Consider the following 24,130-nt stretch of genomic DNA (forward strand, 5'->3'; position numbering starts at 1 on the left):
CTGACCTTGTGTGACCTTGAGATCCACCCCAGCTTTCGTCCACAGCCTTCTTGCCTGCGGAAGGGGCCGGTGCTGGGCTGCCCCATGGGATGCTGTGTGGTTGGACCCAGTGGCATTGCCAGAAGGCGCCATTGGGGCAGGATTGTGAGTGCTGGTGGTGCAGAAATGCACAATCTCGGGTGTCTCATCTTGGAGCTGATGTAAATGTTACAGAGAGGAGAGAGCAGGTGGCTGGAGTCAGTCACAGGGCTTTGCAGGCACAGAAGCACCTTCCCTGGTTTAGGAGAAGGTGGAACTCAGGGTGCAGAATCAGCTCCACTGATTTATAATTCTTTTTTTCTCGGTGGCCTGATTGAACATCTGCCAATGTAAAGCTTGGCTGGGACTCAGTTTGGCTTCCCTGAGGTGAGAAATAAACTTCATTGCTCTAGGATATGCTTCTGCATCTCACTTTGGTTGAACTAGTCCTGAAACTAGACAAGTAGGCTTGTAAAGTGCTGGGGGAGGCACTGCAAAGGAAAACAAAACAGCCTGAATTACCTGAGATAGGAGGTAGAGAGGGAAGTCCTGGGAGTGCTGTAAGCCCAGCAGTGCTTTCTCAGAATACTTTAGTATCCTTGTGTGTATTGACTGGGGACATCCTAGAGCATCCGAGTACAGACAACATACCCCAGGCTGGCTGGGGCGGTCCAGCAGCAGGCTGGAGGCAGTGGCGCTGGTGGAGCTGTGCTCAGCACTGCTTGTACCAGACCAGCTCCAAGGCCAAGCGCTGGTGCTCATCAATCAAGCTAATTGTGCTGTGCCAGCACTCTCAGAGAAGATGCCATCTGTTTGCTAGTAAGGCTTGAGGTTTCAGGCAGGCAGCAGTCACTGGGTTCTCAGAGGAGTCGAAGGCTTTGAAGGAAACAGTATGTTTGGGCTTGGGCCTTGCTTAGAGCTCATCATTTCACCCCAAAGAGGTGGTTTGAGCAATGTGAACATCAGCAGCAATATTCCAGTACGTTTGCTGCAAGCCTGATACTTGCAGTCACGAACCCAAAGTATCTGCCTTTCCTGTGCTGCAGGCAGCTCTAGAGCTGCTTATACACTAGCACAAATGGTAATTCAGGCTGAATACAAACCCACTGTGGTGTTGTCTCTTTTCCCCCCCTTTCCTTCCCCCCTCACTACTAGTTCCTACTGTTCTGCACAGGACCCTATGGAAATATGCCCTCCCATCCAGCATTCCAGCAACCTGAATTTACTTCTCAGCCCTAAATTTCAAGGTCTACCTATCTTGGACTAGTCTAACCTCCCCCAGTTCCCCCACTCTCCCTGGACAAGCAGGTCTGCTACACATTGTCCAGCCTTGTGCCTTTCTTTCCAGCAGTGTCGATCGCTACTAGTTCTGTGTAATAGCAGCTTGAAGGTTTAGGTGCTTCCAGGGGGTTGGGCATAATTTACTAGAGAGAAGCAGCACTGAGGCAATGCTGAGCCACTGCTGGGGAAGAGCCTGGCAGTGCCCCTTGGCAGAACTCTGGCTGCAGGGGGGAGTGGGGACATCCAGCACTGCATATCACTACCTGCATTTGTGCATGTTAAAGATCAGCTTCAAAAGTACATATTCCACGTAAGGGCTCACCAGGGTAATCCTTAGTCTAAAAGGGAGAAAGACTGCATCTAGCAACAATACCTTCAAACGATTTTAAATGGGCACAAAAACCAAAACAGAAACACAAGCAGAAGGGCACTGCCGAAGCAGAAACAGCCTCTGAAAAGCAGCAGCAGTAAAGATAACAAGTACTAAATATTTACATTGAGAAAGAAAGTATGTATTATACCAGAATTTCTGTAGGCAGAAAGAAGGGAAAGCAAAGAAAACCAGAACTCTGTGTGTGTGTGGGTGCGCAGAGCAGTGCTGGAAGAGGCAGGTGAAGGAGACAGTGAAATACTCATGCAAGAACATTTAGAAATCAGTTTAATTTGAGACTGAGCAAATATTGCATGCTCAGTAACTGCACGACACTTGGAAACAAAACAATAGCTTTAGATGTATTCTTATATTATCTTACTTAGATCTATTTGAACTTTTAAAATCTGAGCTTCCTGGATTTGTAGTGTAAATTGAGGGATGACGGGTAAAACCTACAGACAGCAATTATCAACCAGAATGTATGAGACTTCCCTAGCACAGGACATGAGGCCAACTGTCTATATCTGCTCAAATCTATTTTCGTACAACTGCTTGTGACTCCTTGGCTTGCTGACTACTGTTTTAAGCATGTAAGTAAAAACTGCAGTATTCAAACACAGTTGTTTATCACGTGTGCACAGCTGGCACCAAAAGTACACTTTAGGGTGGGTTTTTCTTTAAAGAAGAGGTCTTGAGGGGAGATGAGTGTAAGTCAAATTATTCAGTCTTTAATTTGCTGGGGTTTGACAAACACTTATTAACACAAGTCTCAGCAACAAAATATTTTATTTCAGTATTTTCAACCAGAAGGAATGTTATAGCTCTACATCACAAAGCCTGTATGATACACACTTCTTTATTACCTCTCCACACTGCTTTGTGTATCAAACATCCTCAGAAGCAACCTCTATAGATGATCCCACAATCTCCACCTCTGAGGCATGGCCCAAAAAAAACTGTTAGCCTGCTTCACTCCCCCCTAAATTATTCCATCTGTAAAGCACAAATAACAAAATATACTCTTGCTTCTAAGAGCTTTGCTTATCTGCAGAAAAATAGAACTGCTTAAGGGAGAGCTAGTTAACTTATGCAAGGGTCCAAGCGCACACTTGCACATTATGGACCTCCCAACACGTTTGGGAGGAGGAATTCACAATAGGACCCAACTAAAAACAAGCCAGGTAGTGTCTGAGGAAAGGAGATTCATCCTATCCAAAATACTGAATGCCTGCTCACTCTTCTCCCTAGAGGAGGATGAGGATAGGGATGTAGCTATGAATCATTACTCTTTAGTACTGGGACACATTAAAAACACATTAAAATGAACCTTCTAAACACCGCAAAATTTCAGGTAAAAAAAAAAAAAAAAAAAAGGCCTTTTTCCCCCGCAAAACGATAGTGAAAACAGCACTACAGAGCTTGAATAGCCACAGCACAAACCCAAAACTGAGGGGAGTCATTTGACCTACAGTGCTTTTGTTAATGTATTCAGACTTTAGTGCATTCTTTTTAGAACTAAGCTCAGAAACTATATTCCATTTTTCATTTTATTAAAAAACTAAACTGTATGAGGCAAAGGAATATCTGATAAAACACACAACAGTGAAAACATGGCACTGACAAGGCATTTAACCCAACCGTTATCACAGACTGACTCAGGATTCTCTATTGCTTTCAGTCAAGTATACATCATTTCTGCCATATGAGACATCTTCTTGGGAATATATAAGTAGTATTCCATGTATCCCGAGAGATCTTCAATAGTCACGTCATCCACAAAGGCTCGAGCTTGCTCAGAACAAGACCTAGGAGAACTTGATGAGGCTGTCCCACAAGCAGATCTATTCTGAAGAGACTGGGTGTGGACTCCTAGGACTGCCTTCTCGCACTCCGACAGGACACTCCGTAAGCCAGAGAAGGAGTATACTTCCATGGTTCGCCACTGTTGGCACTGACATTTCTTGTCCGTACAGGGGCACTGCCTGCCATTGCTAAGCATGGATAAGGACTGGAAATCTGAGGTCTGGCTAGAATGCAAACTAGTCTCAAAGGATGAGGAGAGAGCAGGACAATTCTCTCTTGACTTCTCCAAAGGCTCTTCAGCAGTGAAAGCTTCCAAAGGTTCAGTTTTGTCATCACTGGCGTCAAAGTGAGAATCATGCCTGTCCTTCGTACCGTGTTCTGCTGGGACAAAAATGTCTGAGCTGATGCCACCCTTTGACATATCTGCCTGGGTTTTGTGTTTCAGCTGGTTGTTGGCTTTCATATTGCAATAAGTGAACTTGGGAGGATGTAGGACAGGAGAATTGGAGCGCCTGCGACGTGGGACTCTGGCTGATCCTCTGGAAGGCTTTCTCACACACCTGCAGGGTGATAACAGGTGATAACAACAGATAAAGTTGGTAACTCCAGACTCTACACCGTAGCTCAATAAGCTCTAAACTGTGGCTAAAAATATTTTAGAATATGTTGGGTTCTTTTTTCCTTTTCTTTTCTGCTTAGAAAACTCAGGTGACTGGTCACCCAATCTCTGACAGGAACAGTGGAGAAGGCTGAAGAAATCTGGGCTCCTCCAAAGAAGACACAAAGAGCCCTTATTGAAAGGTACTGCCCCCAAAATCTTCTCTGCTAACCAAGTGATACTCTGTCATCCCAACCAAACTGTAGTGCAGAACCTGGATATCTGATGGAGCTGCTGGCAGAATCCTGAATATCCAGGTACTTCAATACAGAAATAAAATAACCCAAGAAAAAGGTGAGAGGGTGTTGCAAAGGTGTAAGACTTGAACAAAAGGGCTTCTGAGGAAATCAGTGGACAAGAAAGTTTTAAGTACCCTAAGAGGTAATATTGGTTTTAAAGTCTTTGTTGAAATAATTTTAAAAAACACCATATTAAACAGTTATGGTAAAGTTTTGTAATAAAGGAGAGAAGAGATATGTTGATGCAACTAATTAACAACATGCACTGGAAACAGTATTCAACTGTTAAATGTCTCAAACCAGAACCACGAGCACGGCACAGTGAATGGTATTTTACCCGTGCCACACTTCCTTTGAGCAGACAGTCTGTTGCTTGGCTCCATCCACAGCTGCTCTTGCTGTTCTCAGCATCGTCCCGTCACCAACAGACAGAGCCGCAATACATCTGAGTAGAAAGGGGAATGCCACTTTATAGTAATGCCTGAACATGATGCTTTGGAGGTCTAAATTCAGCCTATTCACTTCAGACACTTCACTAAGATGTTCGAAGTTTGGAGCCTTAGCTTCCCCTATACTGAGTGGTTAGAAACAGGATATTACAGATTTATCTAACCACTCTTACTATACTGACCTCAGTGAAGTGTCTAAAGATAGGTGAGATAAAATGACAGCAGGCCAAAACACCCGGAGGCTGATGTCATGCCCTATTTGTACCAAAATGATACATTAAAGGAATGTAAACTCAGGTTCCAAATGTTCTTGTCAGACAATAGTTGTTAAAGATAGATTCCTACTTATCTAAAATGCAAAGTTGGGAACCCATAGCAGCAGCCTGAGGAGGAGTCAGTGGAGAAATGGATGAGGTACAACAGACAGATTACAAGTTTATTTCTCATTTTATTTCCCAGATAAACATGCACAGGAGGATCAGACAACATAAATGCCTCAGCATGTGAATCTGCATTATGATGTTGTATGTGTGATTTGGAACACGGGATGGGAAACCATACGAAATGAGGCTGAAATTCTAGCAGAAGAGCCCAAGTACTCTGCCCAAAGTTGATCTTAACGGATTAGTTGCAAGACTTGAGCTGGCCAAAACACATGCCTGCAAAACAAGATCTTCTTATGCTTAAGAAGATGTCATTAGGAATCAACCAGAATTCCATACAGTCTGTCACTGCGAGTATGTCAAAAGTGATATGCTTAATAAGTAGTTCCTTGTTAGAGCACAGCTATTTTTTTTACGACATTTAACAGAAGACCTCCTGAAGTAGAGGAAATAAGTAGCAAAGCAAAATATATTTTAACATGCAGAGGAAGTAATGAGTTCGCAGTACTGATGGCCATGGAGATGAATTCACAAGGTAACATTAATTATTGATACAAAGGTTTCTCTTTGTGAATTCCCAAAAGACTTCTAGTGAACTGCCTCACAAAATGTTAGACTGCATAATTTTATTAACTCCTACTTTTAAAAGACATTCTTTTACTCCATACTATCAGTATACCTGGTGTGTCATAAAATAAGTTTTTAGTATAACAAAGTCTGCAGATGTTTCACTCTACAAAATCCCTATCAGTGCTCATATTTAGCCTGATGATTTCCAGTGGTACTGAGCTGCCCAGCAGAACGTGAAGTGCTGGTGTGTCCTGTGGACACTTTCCAAACAGATCTTCACCCACTATAGCAGCTGAAGATACCAGCAGCCAAACAACTTTAATATCACTATGGCTACCACAACAGTTAAGAGTGGGTTTGCTGCTTTGGGGAAGTCATTTTATGCAGTCACTGTGTAACTTCAGTTGGCTATCATGCTAAAATTAGCCAGTAATAAAGTACTGCTTTGCCTATTAGTTGCAATGACGGCGTTCCATCAGAAGCGATGCAGTTGTCTCCTCTTGCAGAGTACGGAACCTTCTGTCAAATGATATTTGTTTTGAGATGCAAATAAGCCAAATACAAAAGACACTGACACATGACACGGTGCTGTCACTCACCCTGCTGCATCCACTCTCAGCTTTTTGAAGGCCGTTTGCAGACTCTCTTCCTCTTCATCTTTAGCTTCCAAGTCCATGGACGAGCTCTCAGCGTGCAGCCAGCCGTGCCATACAGAGCACACTGAAACAGGAACCGGGGATGGATGGCGAGGTCCGGACACGCACGGTCTGTGCAGCACCGAAGTGACGCGGGTGGACGCAACCTCCGACCAGCCCGGGACGTCCCCCCGCGACCTCCAGCTCCGCGCTCCTCAGAACCCAGCCCGTCCCCGCCACAGCCGCACCGAACAAGGGGCCGGCGCCACACCCGACACAGGCCCACGCTGCCGCCGCAGCCCCGCAGGGCGCTGCCTACCGGACTGTCCCGAAGCCCCCGCTGGCCCCGCAGCCTCCCGCTCCCCATCCGGGCCCCGCCGCCGCTCACCCCGCCATGCGGCCACTCTCATCAGGCCCGGGGCACCGGGGCCCCCCGCCGCCACTCACCGCCGCCTCACGCTCGGGGTGGGACGTGGGGCGCGGAGCACAACAGGAAGTGAGGTCACTCCCCCCCCCCCCCCCCGCGGATATACGCATGCGCGCTACCGCCCCCCTCCCGCCGCAGTTCGGTTCCCTCGGCCGCCGCTGCTTCCGGTGCCGGCGGTGCGCGGCCGGGCCGGGCCGGGCGCTCTGGCGGGCGCGGTGAGTTCGGGCGCCGCGGCGGGGCCTGCCGCGGGTCCCCGCGCGCTGCCCCGTGCACGCGGCCGGTGGGGTGGCTGTGTCCCCGCGGCGGGGCCGCGCCTCGCGGGTGCCCGGGGCTGCCGGCGGTGCCCTCGCGGTGGGTGAGGAGGAGAGCTCCGGGCACCCCCGGCGGGGGCCGGGGCTGTGCTGAGTCACCCCCGCCTCGACGGGGCCTCGCTCCGCGCCGAGGCCGCGGTGTCTGTTGGGCTCCGCCTGGGGCGTGCGGGGCGGGAGCTGGGCCGGGGGTCCCCGGGAGCGAGCGGCAAGTACGGGGGGGTGAGAGCCGGGCGTGAAGGGAGCCGCTCTGCTCTCGTCCTGCTCTGGGGCTGGCGGCCCGGTTCGGGGCTGCCCCGGAGCTGCCGGTCCCTGGCCCTGCCTGCCTTTAACCGAACGGCTGCGCTTGTGCGTTGTAATTTCCTGAGCAGTGCTGGGTGTCTTGTAGTGCGCCGGGCTAATGGTCGTGTATTGTGGGGAAGAGCTGGACGTAGAGTGGGAAGGGGAAGATGTGTGTTTTCCTAGGATATGAAGAGCAGAAGGCTCGATGTGTTTTTTGACACAACGTTAAACTTTGGTTACTGTGTCAGTGATGAGGGGCAGCATAAAATGTATAGTCCAAAACTGTAGTATGTTTTGAGCAATGTGCAGTGATTTGCAGGTTGAAGAAGGTGATCCTGCCCCTCTGCCCTGTTCTCGTGAGACCTCACTTGGAGTATTGTGTGCTGTTCTGGTGTCCTTGACAGAAAAAGGACATGGAACTGTTGGAACAAGTCCAGAGAAGGGCCACGAGGATGATCAGGGGACTGGAGCACCTCCCGTATGAAGACAGGCTGAGGAAGTTGGGGCTGTTGAGCCTGGAGAAGAGAAGCCTGTGTGGAGACCTTAGAGCAGCCTTCCAGTATCTGAGGGGGGGCTGTAGGGATGCTGGGGAGGGACTCTTCATTAGGGGACTGTAGTGATAGGAGAAGGGGTAACGGGTTCAAACTTAAACAGAGGAAGTTTAGATTGGATATAAGGAAGAAGCTCTTTACTGTGAGGGTGGTGAGGCACTGGAATGGGTTGCCCAGGGAGGCTGTGAGTGCTCCATCCCTGGCAGTGTTCAAGGCCAGGTGGGACAGGGTCTTGAGTGACACAGTTTAGTGGGAGGTGTCCCTGCCCATGGCAGGGGGGTTGGAACTAGATGATCTTCAGGTCCCTTCCAACCCTAAGTATTCTATGATGCTATGATTTGAAAGCTTTTTTCTCTTCTTGCTGAGGTTATCTAATACAGGGGTTTGGTGTTAAAGAAGCTATAGGCTGATTTATTTTAAATAATTTTCTTTTTGGGTGAAGGGGGAATCTTACTGAAGTAAGATTTCATGTGTTTCACGCAAGCACTAGTACGTAATTAAGAGTACACGAAGTAATAATTTGCTCAGATGAGCATCATGTTGTCAATCTGTGTCTTGGCTTCCTCCTCTCATGTTTACTTGCTGTCTGACTCATTGGACAGCGCGTTCCTTGACTTTGTTATGATACATTAGCCTTCAGCGTGTCTCATAATAGCTGTCTGCAATACGAGGTGTCCAGATGAAATCACAGCTGGAACAACAGCGGAGAGAGCTGCCACCTCCAGCTGGAATGGGGCTGTGAGGGAGCAGAGATGATCACTCGGTAGCTGCATAAATAACTGAGCTGCAGAGGTTCAGGTTCCTCTCTCTTCACAGACACCTTCTCATGCTATAGAAAAGCTGGTGCTTTGTTGCTAAAAGTAGTACTGATGTAGGCGTTGTTGCTGTATTAGTGAGTAGTGTTAGTGCTCTATGTAAGTGTGTTGTTACAAGAGCTGTTATAATTGCCTGGGTTTGGAGACTTACTTCTGTAAAGGATTCTTAGAGCATCAAGAAGATACAGAATCACAGAAGAGATCCCTAGACACTCAGCCCCCTTGCTCAATGGGGGCCACCCCAAGCCAGTTGCTCCGGAGCATGTCCAGGTAGCTTTTGTGTATCTCCAAGGAGGGAGACTCCGTAGCCTCCCCAGGCTTCCTGTAACCGTGCTCAGTCACCCTCACAGCAAAGTCTTTCCTTATGCTCAGACAGCAGCACCTCCTGCGTTCTAGTGTGTGCCCAGGCACTCTGGTCCTGTCGCTGGGCACCACTGAGAAGAGCTGGGCTCTTGTCCTCTTTGTACCTGCTCTTCTGGTATTTATATATATGTTGATGAGATCCCTCCTGAGCCCGTTTTTGGTTTAACAGTCCCATCTCTCTCAGCCTTTCTTCGCAGGAGAGATGTTCCAGTTCCTTTATCACCTTAGTGGCTGTTCACTGGATTCTTTCTGGCATGTCAGTGTCTCTTGTAGCAGGGAGCCCAGCACTGGGTGCAGCACTCCAGTTGAACAGAGGGAATGATCAGCTCCTAGACCTCAGGATACAGTTAGTCCCTTTGCCACAAAGACACATTGCTGGGTCGTGTCCATCCTTATGTGTGCCAGGACCCCAAGGGCCTTTTCTGCAAAGCTGTACTGGCACATGGGTTTGTTCCTCTGCAGGAACAGAGCTTTTCACTTCCCCCTCATTGAAGTTCGTGAGGTTCCTGTTGGCCCCTTTTTCCAGCCTGTCGTTGTCCCTTAGCCACCCATCCCAGTTTGGTGTCATCAGCAGACTTGTTGAAGGAACACTCTGCCACATCATCCAGATCTTTAACAAAGATGATGAACAGCACTGGGCCCTGTACCTTGGGGTACCCTGCTAGTTACTGACCTCCAACTAGACTTTGTGTCAACGACTGCCACCCTTTGGGCCCAGTTGTTTCGCGTCTCTTTCAGTCCATGCCACTGACTAATCATCCGATGGTGGTTTATCATCACCTCCTCTATGAGGGTCTTGTGGGAGACAACAAAAGTGTTACTGAAGTCCAGGTCCACTGCTCTCCCCTTGTCTACCAAACCGATCTCATTGTAGAATGTTGTCAAGTGTGACAACCTTGCAATTTAATAATAAAGAGTGAGGAGATGATCTTGTCACAACCCAGATAGTGTGGCCAGGAGGCTCTTGCAGTAATGGCAGTGACCCAAAATGGCCCTGTTTTTCCAGAAATAGTCAAGTCAAAAGCAGGTTAATTGGCCAGGTAAACTTCCAACAGGTACTGAGCTTGAGTTAGTTTGGAGTAGAACTGAGACTTGCTGTTGTCATGGTTTCTGCTCAGCAAAACCAAAGGAAGCAAACCTTTACCAGGTCTTTTTTCAGTTGAAGCGTGGCTGGTGTAGCATGTGCATGTGATTGCAGAAGTGTAAGGCAATGAGGAGCATCAAATTAGAAAGATTTGAGATTCCTTTGTAGCTAGGTTAACTGATGGGCAGGGTAGATTAAAAGAAAAATACATCAGCCAGTTTTTATCAGTTCCTTTTTTTATTTAAAACAGGCTCACTCTTTGCTGTTTGTGCTCTCATTGGCATTTGTACTTGTTCAGGAGCTGATACCAGAAAATTTTATTGGCTATTAGCAGTCACAGTGCCATGTTCTGATAGGATTGTGCAACTTGCTGGGATCTAGGCATAAGATCAAAAGATTTTGTTTAATTTTTATCTCATTTTAAGGAAAATCTTTTGGTTTGAGGTTTTTTTTATATATGTCCCAAAGCTGGAAATAGCAGTTGTAGGAAGCTGACTGTTTCTAACAGTGGTGTTCCTTCTGCCTTTCACCTCTTCTGGAATTATTTTGGTAACACTGTAAGATGAATAGAAGAGTCTGGACTAACAGATGGGCAAGACACCATCTTTGTGGTGTGGACACCATCAGTTTTTACTTTAAATTGCTAATTCACCTTTGCACTTGTACAAGAGACTCTTTTTGGGTATCATCAGCTTGTTCTGAATCAACTTTCAGAAATGTTCAGCTAGAATGACCTCAGCCGTATGTGCTCAGCATGCTATTTTGAGTTTATTTTCATGTATTATGGTGCTGCTGGGCAACTAATGTTTTTAACAGTGCATTGGTTCTTATTTTCATGTGCTTTTTTTTTTTCTTTTATGCTTGTAGCAGTACATGGTAACTCTGACACCTTCTGGCCATCCCAATAATGAAAACAGAAGCTAAGGATGGAGAAGAGGAAAGCCTGCAGACAGCATTCAAAAAGCTGAGAGTTGACACAGCTGGGTAAGTTACACCACAGGGAGGTACAGAGAGTATTACAAATGGACTCAAAGGGAATACTTTTGCTGTTAAATGTGAAGAAATGAGGTAATTGCAAAAGTTTAGGCCTTAAAACTTTTATTCGAGTTAAGCTGAAATAAATTCACTAGCTATAGCCTGCCCTTCTCAAGCAACTGTAGTTTGATCCCTGTTAGCTCCCAACAGGCTTGAAACAAACCTTATGATTGTCAGTAACTGACAGCATGCTTGAAATGAGTTTTGGCATGAGTCTGGCTGCCAGAGGTTGTGTCTGTAGCACTAGAACTCTATTACTGAACTTAGCATATTGTAATGGCTCTGAAAGCCTGTCATGAGAATAAACTCCCATCTTTTCCCAGGAGAGGAATGTTCTTTCCATGTCAGAAAAGGAGAGTGTAAGTCATGCAGTGCATGATTCCCACACAAACTGTTTTCATTGCTGCCACTTACAGATTTCCTATTTATAACAAAAATCACTAAATGGGAAAGAATACTTTATGTGTTGTCATGTTTTGTGGGAGATCCAGCTTACCCTTCCTGTCCCAGGTAGCAGAACACAAGCAGCATGTGTCTTCTCTTGATGATGACCATTTTTATCTGAAATTAAAAACCAAAAGGCTGCTAGGTAATGTGTTTTCTGCTGACGGATGTGCACCATTACACATTACCTGTACAGTCCTGTGTTTCAGTAAGCTGTTGTCAGTAACACAGTTGTGCCAGTAACTGAAAGTGTAGGTGAGGTAGCATGTAAATATTGAGGTAGTATGTAAATACCAAGGTAGTAGCTAGAATTACCATAGAACTTACACTGTGAGTAGATGGGCTTCTAAAGCTATCTTTCATTTAAGTAATTAAACTCATTAGAAATAATAATCACACAAATGCCTCTCATTTCTTCGGTGTCTCTAGTCCCACTCCTCAGGTCAGGCATACTCTAGTTTGGAGTTTTTCCTTTTGGCCTTCAGTTTTCTGTTCTGTGTTCGCTGTCCTTTAAATGAAAAATAGTTGATGCTTGACTAATAGTTAGGACTCTTAAATATCAGTTAACCATGTCCCAGATCAGAGAGTAGGGTCTAATTTTCACTTTTCAGAGAATCTGCCCTGCTTACAAACTAATGCAGGGTATGGAAAATAATTTCCTTGTGAATTCCAGTGCAATATGTGAAGTTGCAACTTGGAAAAAATTGTCCTTGGGATTATTACAGCTTCTGGAAAATGGGAGTTTAGGATGAATTTATAGCACCAGAAAAATTAGTAAATCTTTTAAGGTCCCTGGCTTGAACAGAAGTTGAAGATCTGAAACAAAATCTGTTGCTTAAGTGATTGAAGCATGAAGTTTTAGCTTGTTTTTTTAGACAGAGACTTAAGTGTTCTTCAGTTAAACAGAGTCTTTTATTTCCAAAGAACATTTATTTTTGGGAAAGAATGGCTTATTTGTTTCTGGAAAAAGAGACGTGTTTCTTCAGTGATGGTGTTTTTCCCCTCCCCTCTCCCGGCAAACTGAGCCATTGTGTGTGCTTCGTCATTGACATGTGGAGTTGGGGTTTGCAGGCTAGTTGCTGAATGGCATCATGTTTGGTGAAAGAGTCTGTTACACAAACTTTTGAGATAGGAATGTGTAAACACTTCCCCTGATTTCGGTCGTCTTTGTGGGCAGATCTTTTAAGACCTATTGTAAATGATTTGGAGCAATCTTTTCTGGGAAAGAAGTTTCATATTTGTTTCACGTTTATAGTGCTGACCAGTCTGGGCTGTTAACTTTTCACTCTGTCTTTCACAGATCTACTACTTCTCTCTCTGTGGTTGAAGGGACAAGTCCAAGAGCACTAGTTAGAACAGTGGCGGATGAAACCAAACCTAAGAGTGTGTGTACTTCTAAGGAAACCTGGCATGGGTAAGAGAAGCTTGGGAATATCAGAATACTTCAAATGATACTGCATTGAAAGGGAATTTGAAATAGATAAGGTTTCTAGTAACTACACTCCTAAACAGGGCACTCAAGTTTTCTTTCTTAAAGGACTATTTAAAATACTCTACACCACCTTTTTATGTTCATATGTGACGACTATTCTTACTTACAAGTATGTGAAGTGAAAGGAAATGCTGTTTACCTATAGGTTGCTAAACATTACAGGTGTGTCTTAATATAAGTGTGAACTGCTGTGTTTGAATCAGTCAGTCATGAATGCATCTCTTTCAGTCATTGTCATTGCAGAAGCTGTCACTGCTTTGGAAACTAGATTAAAATAAAGAATTGGTTTCTGGGGTGTCTACGCAGAACTTCTTGCTCATCTCCTACTGAAACAAAATGACCCTTTGCCCTTGATTCATTAGTTTTATGCTGTCTTCTCATGCTTTGTCCTTCCCTCGTAAGTTATTTTGTCATGTCTCACATGCTTTACTCATTTTCTAATCTTAAAACCATGCACTTGAGGTTTCATTTCTTAGGAGTTCCTTTTATATTTTATACAGCTTCTTGGCTGGAATAAAGTCAAATTCCAAGATAGCAGAATACCCAAAGCAAATACTCTCAACTTAAAGCTCATGCAAGCAATATAAATGCAGTAGAGGTTTTGCCCAGCGTTGCTCATAATCCAGCATTGAGTCTTTCAGTGCATCTTCACTCTCTTTTGTGTCTTTCCCTGGCAGGTCTATGAAGAAGCCTTCAAGAGGAGTTGTGAGAACCCAGCGTCGCAGGCGTTCCAAGTCTCCAATTCTTCATCCTCCCAAGTTCATCCATTGCAGCACAAAGTCACATTCCATGTGCAACCAGCTAGTGCATAAGAGCCAAAATGATGTCCAGGACGACAGCAGTGGCTGTGGGATGCCAGTCCCAAAGGAAGCTTGTGCACACGAACGATGCAGTGTTGCTCCTGACATTGGCCATAAGGGAGCTGATGTTGAGTCTTTGGAAGCTTCTGCTATGCAGTCAGTGTCAAAGAATAGACAGGAGAACTCTCCAGCTTCTCTAGAATCTAAAGCAAGCCTAAAGACTACGGAGCTTTCTGACTTTCAGTCTATGTCCAAGCTGAATACGAATAAGCCATGTGCATGTGCAGAAAAAGCCTGTCAGTGTAAACGATGGCAAGATATGGAAGTGTACAAATTCTCTGGCTTGCAGAACACCCTCCCGTTGGCACCTGATAGAAGAACAGTTTCTGAGGATCACTCGCAGTCTTTGCCATCAAGAACTCCCTCAAGCTCTCCACGCTCTTGTTCTGAGCAAGCCAGGGCCTTTGTGGATGATGTGACTATTGAAGATCTTTCGGGATACATGGAATATTACTTGTATATCCCAAAGAAAATGTCTCACATGGCAGAAATGATGTACACCTGACAGCAATGAGCACTGTAAGGGTGTGTGGTTTAAATCTGCCCTCAGTCACACTCATGTGAGATGCAACCTACTTTCTGCTCACTGTGCTTGCAATAAAAACACTTCTCTGTATCTTAGCTAATGCTCATTATTTAAACTGGGCAAACAGTTTAGCTTAAGCATTATAATTTAAGCTTGTAATAGATAATGAAGTAAGCAGTGAATGTGTTTAGAGTGAACCTGCCTATACTTAAGAGACCTAACACTTTGTTTTCAAAATCCTCTGGTTTTGGTTTGTTGGAAGAGAAGAGCCTCTGGATTACTTGGTGATGAGAGCTGTTACTGTGAGGGACCTGAATGCAATTGCTGTGACCTCAGATCATAACATGCTTGTGGTTTTGGACATTTGTGCCTCTGATTTTATTTCATGAAGGAGGGTGACAATCCTATCATCTCCTGAGTCCTATTACCACTCTAGGCAAATTGAAGAGAGACAGTCATCTTTTGGGGTGGAGGCATTGTTATTTCTTTGTGCCTGAAGAGGTTTTATTTCTTACCGGCCGAACAGACACCCTCTGTCCCTATCTTTGGTAATGTTAATGCAGTCAGATTAGATTAATGTAACATTTGCTTGTTAGAATGCCTGAGGAGCAAGGAAACTTGGACAATCTAAGCAAGGTTGTTTAAGAGGTTATTCTGATCTCTGCAGTGTTGGTTAGTGGAAAAAGTTGAGTGTAACTTTTTATTCAACTTCCAACAGGCCTCAGATGGGTCTGCAGCAGGAGAAATGCCTTAATTCTTCAGTTAACCAAGGGAAAAATAAGATGATACACTGTTCAGTGTGGGGTTTATGAAGGTTGAAACAGCATTTGCTGGCTTCAGTGGTCTTTCATGTGCACCCTGGTGGGTTTGGGTTTGTTCTATAGCTTTGTTCAGTCTGCTCTATAACCTTCAAGTATGAAGCCCTGTAGACTTGAGTGAGCAGTTGTCAGCTGCACAATGAATCTTGCTTGATAAACAGCAGCTTTGTGTGCATCAGCACAGTCTGTCTTTTATGAATACATGTACAGCGAAGGAGCATCCCATCAATCATGTAATTTGCTGAGGAAGAGATGAGTAGTGTTAAGTTTGTCTTTACGACTTCAGTACCTGAACCTTTCTGACCTGTAAGGTCTTGGAAAGAAACAGAGACAAACATTGCCCTGTGAGATCTTCTGGTGTTACTTTTTGGGGTTTTTATCTTTTCTGTAGCAGTGCCTCAGAGCAAGTGACCATGAGAATTTATGGGTTTTGCCAGCTCTCAAGTGTCATCTGCCCCTTGCAGACTGCACTTGGGTCTCACCTCCCTTCCATGTCCCCCTTCCTAAACAGCTATATTTCTGCCACCCATGTTCTGAATTCAGGGCATTGGTAATTATGGGCTGCAAAGTGGCCATACTTCTTCAATAATAATTCTTCACAGTTCCCAAATGCCTGCAGGCAGCAGCCACAGCACTGCTGTGGAGCCGAGAACTCCTTTTGCTATTTTACTATTGCTTCCATCAGTCACTGCAGCCTGGTACCTGCAGGGTTTAGGGCTGAGGCATCCAGTGCTCGGTATCACGTTGCCGAAAGTGGATTGAGAGGTGATGTGAAAAAATAGAGTAGAAAGATGCAAACTGGTGTGGACCTGGGGAGGGAGGACAGGAGTGCTGGGCCACTAGAGGTCCCCCCCGGCTGGGTGTTGTGCCTTGGCTGGGTGCTGCAGCTCCACAGCCTCAGCCTTTGGGAGAGAATATGCATTTCCCTGCCGAAATGAAGAAATCTGAAGCTCTGGCTGGTGCCTTAATGCATGCACACAGTGTTGGTGCTTTCTGATGTTTGGGTGCGTTAGTGGTCAACAAAGGCTCTTTAAATGCCAACATCTGCATAGGTTACTAACATTTAAACTGAGTATACTGCCAGTTCACAACAGTGCTGTGAGATTAGGAAAAGTTGCTAAGTAAATAGTTACGTGGTCCTGAACTTGGCATTCTCCTCAGGCAGTTACAACATCTTTGGTCTGGTAAGTGCTGGAACACTGTGGAATAAAAGACCACAGATAGCTGCAACTGCCGCCTTCACACTTTCTCTCCTGTTACTACAAGGTGTTTTAAGATGCTTTGGTCTAACTAGAAACCACAAACCAAACCCCACCAGTTTTGCTTTGAGAAAATGTGAATTTCCAGCCCTTAATTGTGCAGCAAGAACCTGCAAAGCGTGGCTGAGGAGTCCAAAAGCGTAGCTCAAAAAAGTCCAACTTCAGCCAATTTCAAAATCTGACTTTTTTTAAACCAGAAAGCTTTAAAGGGCTGGTTCTGCCAAGCATCACTTCACAATGGTGTTGGCGTCCTTCACCATTCCTTCCTGGGGCTGAATGAAAATGAAGCCTTCTGTAATCAGCTCCATAGTGGGCAGCTGGTCCTTCTCACCTGTGCCTGCAGGTCATCTGTAGTTTATGTGCTGTATATACATGGCTTTTCTGACAGTTATATATTGCATGGGGGTTTTTTCTATACCTCTTCTTCCTAGAAACACCAATAAGGAGGTTGTCCAAGGTGTAAAACTGCCTTACGGGAGTCTGAAACATCCACCAGCTGGTAAACAGAAGGAGGTTTTGGGTAAGTTTGTTGTTTGGGAGCGAGGTGGGAATGACTACTGGGAAGTCGCTACCCTGAAGCAGCGCTGGAAATTCCCGGTAATGGGAGCGGACGGGGTGAGTGAGGCGCACACCGCAACCCGGCGAGGGCTGTGCTTTTACTCCGTGTCGAAACTGCCCACTCCAGCACCGCTGGGAGCGAACCCGCCGCAAGGCGCTGCCTGCCCAGCGCCGGGGGCTGCACCGGCTCTGCGAGAGGGTCCCCTCCCGAGCGTGCGGCGGAGCGGGACGCGGCTCCCTGCCCGCTCCCTGCGCTCCGGTGAGCCGGGGAGGGCGGCGGGAGAAGGGATGGACGCGCCCCTTCCCAAGGCTCTATTTTAAGCAGACGCTTACTTTCCCAGCCTCTTCTCCGCCTGGATCCCTGCCCGCGGCGGGGGGACGTGTCTCTGCCCTCCTTCATAAAAGGGCCCCGAGGCGGAGGCCGGGCTCCGGGGTTATTTTTGGGAGCAGCTCCTGGGATCCGATGGCCTTGTTAGGGCAGCGCTGACCTTTCTCCCGGCGGGGGAGGAGAGCGGAGCGGGGCGGGCGGCTGCGGCCGGGGCGGGGAGCGCGGCGGCCTCGGGACCCCCCCCCCCCCCCCCCGGCTCGGACCCCCCCTCCCCATCTCCGCCGCCGGGTTCTCGACCCCCCCTCTCTCCCTCCTCCGCCGCGGGGTTCGGCTCCCGGCTCGCCCCGTGCCGCGGCGCCGGGGCAGGTACCAGCGGGCTCGGCGGCCCCTCCTGGGGGGGCTCGGCCCCGGCCCGCCCCTCTCCTCTCCTCTCCCCTCCCTCCAATTTCTCCTTCCTCCCGCTCCCCGGCCCCTCGGCGAGCGGCCGGTCCCGCTGCCCATCCCGGCTCGTCGGGGATGCGGCAGCCGCCCTCCCACCGCGGAGCGCTGCCCGGCGGCGCGGCCCCGAGGGCACCATGAGCGGCGGCAGGTTTGATTTCGATGATGGAGGTGCCTATTGTGGGGGCTGGGAAGGGGGCAAAGCCCACGGGCACGGCATCTGCACTGGCCCCAAGGGCCAGGGCGAGTACTCGGGCTCCTGGAACTATGGCTTCGAGGTGGTGGGCATATACACGTGGCCGAGTGGCAACACCTACGAAGGCTACTGGTCCCAAGGCAAGAGGCATGGCCTAGGAATCGAGACCAAAGGACGGTGGGTTTACAGAGGAGAGTGGACCCATGGCTGTAAGGGACGGTATGGCGCGAGGCAGAGCATGAGCAGTGGAGCCAAGTACGAAGGTACCTGGAATAATGGCCTGCAGGATGGCTACGGCACCGAAACATACGCTGATGGAGGTAAGGATGGTTCTGGAAGGGCTGTGATGCCTTATACCCAGCCTGCGATGGCGGAGCTCACGTTGTCCTTGCTGAAGGGGTGACCTGATCCTATCCCCACTAGTGAGATCCAGGCGGGCACAATGGTCTGCAATGACCCATTTGGGTGCTTCAGGGCTTGGGGCACAACCACCTTGTAAATGTGTGTGTGTGTGCCCCAGTGTTCACAGGCAGGCACAGCTTGCTGCACGCAAACACAAGGAGGGAGCAGAGGGAGCATTGCCCCCACCATCCCTCCCTTGGGAGCTGCTCTCAAGTGTCTGTATCAATCGTTGACACCAATCAACTCGATTTCGTTAGTCTGCGACTCCAGGTTCCCCAGGGACTGGTTCTTGCAGTTCATCACTGAACTAAACCAGACCCTCCTCACTGGTGCGTGGCCGCTGCGAGCCATTCGCCTTCTCACTGGGCAGTGAGTTGTGAATGCTTTCACACTGGATATAAGCCACCCACGTCCCATCATAGCACGTTTTGCCTATGCATTAAATACTGCTTGCATGCCTCTGACGGGCTGCTGGGACATCTGCTTTGCCGAACCGTTTCGGTCGAGTTCATCTGAGCTGTTTAGAATACGTAGTCACACGCCTTTCCCTAAAATAAATCCCTTCAATTACTTGGAAGCTCTCAACTGCTGCTAGTACGCAAAGGCACCGCGTAGTCAGATATTTGTTGTGCTCGGTAAATGCTCAGTCTAATTGTGTTCTCCCATTAGTGGCAATTTGGGGGTTAGAAACATTGCAAGAATCTCTGTGCAAGTGATTCTGAAGCTCTTCAGTCCTGTAATGTTCCAGGCTGCCGTATTTAGGATAGCTAAATAGAGAGGGCGATTTCAAAGAAATACTCTTCAAAAAATGGATCAGAATTGCATCTGTATTTATTTAGGAGAGGCAGTTGAGTTAGTTTGTAAAGAAAGCAACAGTAATGGTATAAATCTTCAGAATGAAAAGCATCAGATTTATACTCATTAGAAAAATGGACTAATTCAAGACTAGCTGTCAGTTTTATGCTTCTACATAAACATTTCTCAATGAGTTGCTTAGGTACACGGCTAACTTAAAGGCTGGGAATATAGTCTTTAAGTTGATTCCTTTTCTTAGTGTCCTTGGAGGTTTTAGGTACAGACACGAACCGATGCATCCCTCCAGCCCCTTAAAGTCTCTCCCGTCTCTGAACCATGGCACAGTTAAACACTGAGCTGTGCAGGCTGCAGCAAGAGTTCAAGCTAACACAGCACTTGTGTGCTGTAGAACCTTCATGTGTTGCCATGAGACACGTAGGTTATGTATAAATTGTGCTCTGGTGACTTATGAGCAGCGATCAGGTAACTGATCAGTCAGCAACGGCTGCCACTGGGACTCATTCTGGAGGTGTCAAGGTCTGCTATGAATTTGCACGGCTGCTTCCTCACTGCTTCCTAAAGTGCTCGTTCTTCTAAAGGCACAGGGCTGCTGAAATTAAGTTGATGTTGTGGGGGAGAATTGTGAGAGGCAAAACTTGATGTATGAGTTTGAATTTGTTTCGATCCTGGACTGAAAGCAAGGGGCAGAAGAGAGGGAAGGATGATGAGTCAAGATCTCCTCCTATAGGGATATAGAACATGTTGCTTCTTTCGGCACCGCGCTCCCGGGGGTGTTGTCCTGCACGCAGGGACATGCCATCTGCATGATCCCTGGTGCCGCCTGAGGTTGGCAGTTCAGCCCTGGGCAGTGAAGATGTTCACTGCCAAAGCCCCACTGAGCTGAGCCCCCTGGGGCCCAGCCAGACCTGGCTGTGCTGTGGTGCTCAGCGCCTGCTCCTTGGCTGTGCTGTCATGTCCTGGCTGTTCGTTCAACACGTGAGCTGCTCTGACGCTATGGGAACGTGCAGAAGCTCCATCCGAAGCCAAGGTGAGGACCATCAGCCAGCATCACGTGTGTGGGACAGGGATGGAATGATCTTACTGACTCGTAGGACCCACTCCTCTCTTATCAACTCACCTGTGCACAGAAACCATCTGCACGATCCAGATGTGGGCAGGCTGCTAACCGGACCTGTTAATATTTGAATTTGGGTTGCCAAGATACACATCTGGAAAGCCGTTGGAAATGTGCTGTCCCTTGAGCAGGGGATGTGATTCCCAAGCCCCCTGGACACCAGCCACATGAGGAAGAGGGCTCTGGGAACGTGCAGCTCTTGCCAGATCTTTAGAAGCTTTAGGTCATGGTCAGGGTGCTTGCGGATTTCAGGGAGATGTAGTTTTAAATGTTCTCATGTTTTAAAATAGACTTTGAATTAACTTTTTATATAGACACACATCTATAAACACCCGTAAAAACTTTATACTTCAAAATACACTTAAAATACTCTTCCAGGGTTGTCTGTGATTTGTGTCTTGTGGCTGGCTGAGGTTGGTGGTTGTATAAAGCCCAAATCTGTAGTGAAGCTTTTTGAAACCCCGCTAGGTTTTTGGTGTCTAAGAAGAAGCAGGCTCACGGTATGGTTCAGCCCAGGCACTGCAAGGATCATTCACTTTTTCTTTCCACTACCAAATGTCTACTTTTGTGAAAGCTATGGGACACTGATGGCTTAAAGAGCTCATCTTCGGTAATGTTGTTGAGATCAGCTATGGGGTTCAGAGCTCCTGGTGTGGCCGGGCAGAGACAATAACAGTATGAGGTATTTCCTTGGGTATCCAAGCTGGATGCACGTGTCTGGTGCTGTCACCAGGAAAGAGCTCAGAGTCCGTTATAGGGGCAGGATGCGCCAGTTAAAGTGGACAGCGATCGGGGTTGTGGAAGGCACTCCATGAAGGAACTCCTCACTTGGAGACACAAGCTATGGTAAACACCTAGTTATTTGGCTTCCACCTCTAGGTATTGTCTCTGCTGTACAGAAGGCCTCATTTTTTGGTTACTTTTGTGCTTTTGACAACAAGTGCTTGATCCAGTCAAGTCTTACTGCAGAAGAAAATCTCACTGCTAATGCAGAATCATGCTGTGTAGCAGGGTCTGCCCCAAAGCTGGTCTTTGCTGTACAAACAACTATTTATATATATCTATACTGGGGGGGGGGGGGGTTGCATCTCACAATCAAAGCAGCTTAAAACAACTTTTTTTTGATGCTGTAAATGGGTCTCCAGGGCACTAAGAGAAAACAGTGTCAGTTAACTCTGAGGGGAAACAATTAGACCATTCAGTGATCACGAGACCACAAGAAAGGGGAAAAGAAATGCAGAAATGTGCTTCACCAGGAGAAATGAAATGGGGTGACACGGAGCAGCACCAGCTACTTGGGGCAGGGAAAGCACAGTGGGAAGGGACCTGGGCTGTGGCAGAAGGAGCAGCATCCATGGGACTGTGGTCATGGAAGCAGGCATGGGCTCCGGGCAAGCTGTGATGGTGCTGGCTTATGTCTGCTGCGCTGCAGCAAAGCAGCAAAGCTCCTGCATGGCTGAATTTAACCCATGAATTAATGCTGTGAATTTTCTTATCCCTCTTTGTTTTTCCTCCTGCCTTTCTTCTCCAACAGAACCTGTCAGATAGTACTGTTGGCACCAAAAAGCAGCGCTGTGTTTTCACTGGCCTATCTTGCACATGGTGCTGTGCATTGATTTAATGTCCCAGGCCTTTTACACCGAGTTCTTCTAACACGTCTATCATCACAAGATCTGGGTAACAGCAGGGGATCACAGGGCAGTGATACAATTTGTTTGCATTATTTATCTGGATGTTTGTATTATTTACATCCATTGCTAATTATACTGGAGCTTTGGGGTGGGCTGGGAAGGGGAGATGTGACACTGCCAACAGCAGGCTCTCACTGTTGGGTTAGGTGTGCACCCAAGGCTGAAGCTTTTGCCTTTGATTCAGCCTGGCACTGTCCCATCCTGCTGCCAGGGCGAAGTGGAAGGTGCTACCACCCCATCTGTGTGTTTGGAGGTGAGGGCTGTATTAATCCCACCATTCAATCTTTCCCAATCCCATGAAGATACCCAGGCAGGTATCCTCATCCCCCCACTTTGGTTGAGGATGGGCAGAGGTGATGAGCTGCATACCTGGGGGCTGCAGAGGAATCAGTGTGTTTTGTCATTATGACAAGCAAAAATGCAGGCAATAAAGGATTGTTGGGGTTCTGTGCCCCAGCAATTGCACCCTGATGGTGCAATCACCATGACAGTGATGTCCCGCTGTTGTAGTAAATCAGGCAGGGGAGTGGGGCTCAGTCCCATTTCATCCTAGAGATTTTCTTTTCCCACATCCACTGCTTTTTAAGTTATTTTAAGTTTTTAAGTATTTTTAAGTTATTTATTAAGCACAGAACCTCAGAGCATGGCTGCCTGGCTGGCAGCTCTGCATCCTGCCTGTCCCCCCTTGCCCAGGCTGCTTTGGTGTTCAAGGGGTGGTGGTGGCTCAGGACATGCAGCCCAGATCAGCAACTGCCCCACGGTGCAGAGGGGTTTGCACAGCCCCATTCTCTCCTGAATGGGCTGCGCTGGGACGTGCCGGGGAGCCAGGGCTTGGCTCTACTCGATCCTTGCGTGTCCCAGCGCACGGCTGCCGGCGCCTCCGGCCGCTCTCAGCAGCCTCTGGCTCCGCTCCAGGGGTGGTTTATGGCTCTGCCCTGGCAGGAAGCCTCAGCCGGGCACTGAATGGCAGCATGAAGGGACACGGCAGTGCCTGCTCGTCCCTGCACTGGTCAGCGTGTTGATGCCCCCGTTAAGCCTGGCAGGGTTGGCAGGTTTGGGCACACCAGGCACTGGAGCGATGATGTTTGTGCTGTAGGTACTGAAGGCAGGCAGCCGAGAGCTGAAGAGTTGTGTGAGACCTTGTGCTGAGGGTAGGTACATATGCCCCTGAGAAGTGGCACCTCCATCTCTGCTCCCTGTGGTCCTGCTGTGCCGTGTGGCTTTTCCAATGCAGGTGACGCCGATGCTGTTCAGGGGCACAAAAGGGACCAGGGACTTGCTGGAGGGCAGTGGCTGCTCCAACCTGGCCCCTCTAAACCTGCACGGCTTTTCCACAGCTCTTTTACCAGGGGGTTATCATGGCAGTGCTATCAGCTGTGTGCAAGGCTGTCCATCCAGGAGGAGGTCTCCAGTGTCACCCTGATCCTGTGTCAGCCCTGCTCATGGGCTGGATGGGTGGGATGGAGTACACACTTCACCAGCACTCAGTGGGGAAGGACGTGGGGCAGTACCGGGGTCTCCATAACCTCATTTCTTAGGACGGTTTGTCACCATGTTATGCAGAAGGCTTTGGGAGCACCGTGAGGAGCATGCCATATACCTGGACATCTCCAGCAATGGTCCTTCACTCCCTCCTCATGCCCAGACCCCCAACCCACGCTGCCCACCTTATTCTTCCCTAACAGAGCTTCACGCTCTGCCAGGAAGCCGGGCCATGTCCCGTTGCTGTGGCACATGGCTCCCCACTGCTGCCCGCAGTCTCCAGATGCTCTGCACTACCTGAGCCCTTCCTTTTTTCAGTAGGGGACCCCAACTGCTTGCAGGGACCCCGAGCTCCGTGTGCCGGGGGGCGGGCAGGGGCTGGCAGGGGGCAGCAGCTGCTGCCCGGTCGGGCACTTCTTGTCTTTCCTGGCC

At 48.0% G+C, this 24,130-nt stretch overlaps 3 protein-coding genes and 1 long non-coding RNA gene across 9 annotated transcripts in view; 3 read left to right on the forward strand and 1 right to left on the reverse strand.

Annotated features, from left to right (window-relative positions):
• Nucleotides 1-2,441: 2,441 nt before the first annotated feature.
• On the reverse strand, nucleotides 2,442-6,924 carry LOC136020320 (oxidative stress-responsive serine-rich protein 1-like). Of its 3 annotated transcripts, none has more exons than XM_065691323.1 (4): nucleotides 6,857-6,924; nucleotides 6,374-6,494; nucleotides 4,710-4,817; nucleotides 2,442-4,035 (listed from the first exon to the last, which is right to left on the reverse strand). In XM_065691323.1, the coding sequence occupies exons 2-4, from the start codon at nucleotides 6,448-6,450 to the stop codon at nucleotides 3,351-3,353; spliced, it is 870 nt and encodes a 289-aa protein (XP_065547395.1). In that variant the 5' UTR covers nucleotides 6,451-6,494; nucleotides 6,857-6,924; the 3' UTR covers nucleotides 2,442-3,350. The 3 variants fall into 3 exon arrangements, with proteins under 3 accessions (XP_065547395.1, XP_065547394.1, XP_065547396.1); XM_065691322.1 differs by having other exon boundaries at nucleotides 6,798-6,911; XM_065691324.1 differs by lacking the exon at nucleotides 4,710-4,817 and having other exon boundaries at nucleotides 6,798-6,911.
• On the forward strand, nucleotides 3,839-6,343 carry LOC136020323 (uncharacterized). Its single transcript, XR_010615286.1, has 3 exons — nucleotides 3,839-4,052; nucleotides 4,175-4,276; nucleotides 5,281-6,343. It is a non-coding gene; the product is annotated as an uncharacterized LOC136020323 (long non-coding RNA).
• Nucleotides 6,925-6,944: 20 nt separating the features above from the next.
• Nucleotides 6,945-14,691, forward strand: LOC136020321 (oxidative stress-responsive serine-rich protein 1-like). Of its 2 annotated transcripts, XM_065691325.1 has the most exons (4): nucleotides 6,945-7,051; nucleotides 11,107-11,223; nucleotides 13,019-13,132; nucleotides 13,888-14,691. In XM_065691325.1, exons 2-4 carry the CDS (start codon nucleotides 11,147-11,149, stop codon nucleotides 14,573-14,575), a joined length of 879 nt encoding a protein of 292 aa, XP_065547397.1. In that variant the 5' UTR covers nucleotides 6,945-7,051; nucleotides 11,107-11,146; the 3' UTR covers nucleotides 14,576-14,691. The 2 variants fall into 2 exon arrangements, with proteins under 2 accessions (XP_065547397.1, XP_065547398.1); XM_065691326.1 differs by lacking the exon at nucleotides 13,019-13,132.
• A 2,682-nt stretch (nucleotides 14,692-17,373) lies between these two features.
• JPH2 (junctophilin 2) overlaps nucleotides 17,374-24,130 on the forward strand; it is a 31,386-nt gene continuing 24,629 nt past the window's right edge. The window contains exons 1-2 of one of the 3 annotated variants that reach the window (XM_065691600.1): nucleotides 17,374-17,490; nucleotides 17,573-18,513. In XM_065691600.1, coding sequence (XP_065547672.1) covers nucleotides 18,135-18,513 — 379 coding nt within the window. In that variant the 5' untranslated portion in view covers nucleotides 17,374-17,490; nucleotides 17,573-18,134. The other 2 variants (XM_065691601.1, XM_065691599.1) reach the window with 2 other exon arrangements.

The sequence above is a fragment of the Lathamus discolor genome, chromosome 11 (genome assembly GCF_037157495.1).
Source record: "Lathamus discolor isolate bLatDis1 chromosome 11, bLatDis1.hap1, whole genome shotgun sequence".
Lineage (NCBI taxonomy): Eukaryota > Metazoa > Chordata > Aves > Psittaciformes > Psittacidae > Lathamus > Lathamus discolor.

What these genes read in the sequence shown, in the direction of transcription:
- LOC136020320 (XM_065691322.1), bottom strand. Translation starts at nt 6,819, where the DNA reads ATGAGAGTGGCCGCATGGCGGG. An exon ending in GAGAGTGGCCGCATGGCGGG is followed by an intron (nt 6,495 to 6,797) that starts GTGAGCGGCGGC and finishes TTCCTGTTTCAG; the next exon opens with TGTGCTCTGTATGGCACGGC. An exon ending in CTGAGAGTGGATGCAGCAGG is followed by an intron (nt 4,818 to 6,373) that starts GTGAGTGACAGC and finishes CTTTCTACTCAG; the next exon opens with ATGTATTGCGGCTCTGTCTG.
- LOC136020321 (XM_065691325.1), top strand. Translation starts at nt 11,147, where the DNA reads ATGAAAACAGAAGCTAAGGATGGAGAAGAGGAAAGCCTGCAGACAGCA. An exon ending in CTGAGAGTTGACACAGCTGG is followed by an intron (nt 11,224 to 13,018) that starts GTAAGTTACACC and finishes TGTCTTTCACAG; the next exon opens with ATCTACTACTTCTCTCTCTG. An exon ending in TCTAAGGAAACCTGGCATGG is followed by an intron (nt 13,133 to 13,887) that starts GTAAGAGAAGCT and finishes TTTCCCTGGCAG; the next exon opens with GTCTATGAAGAAGCCTTCAA.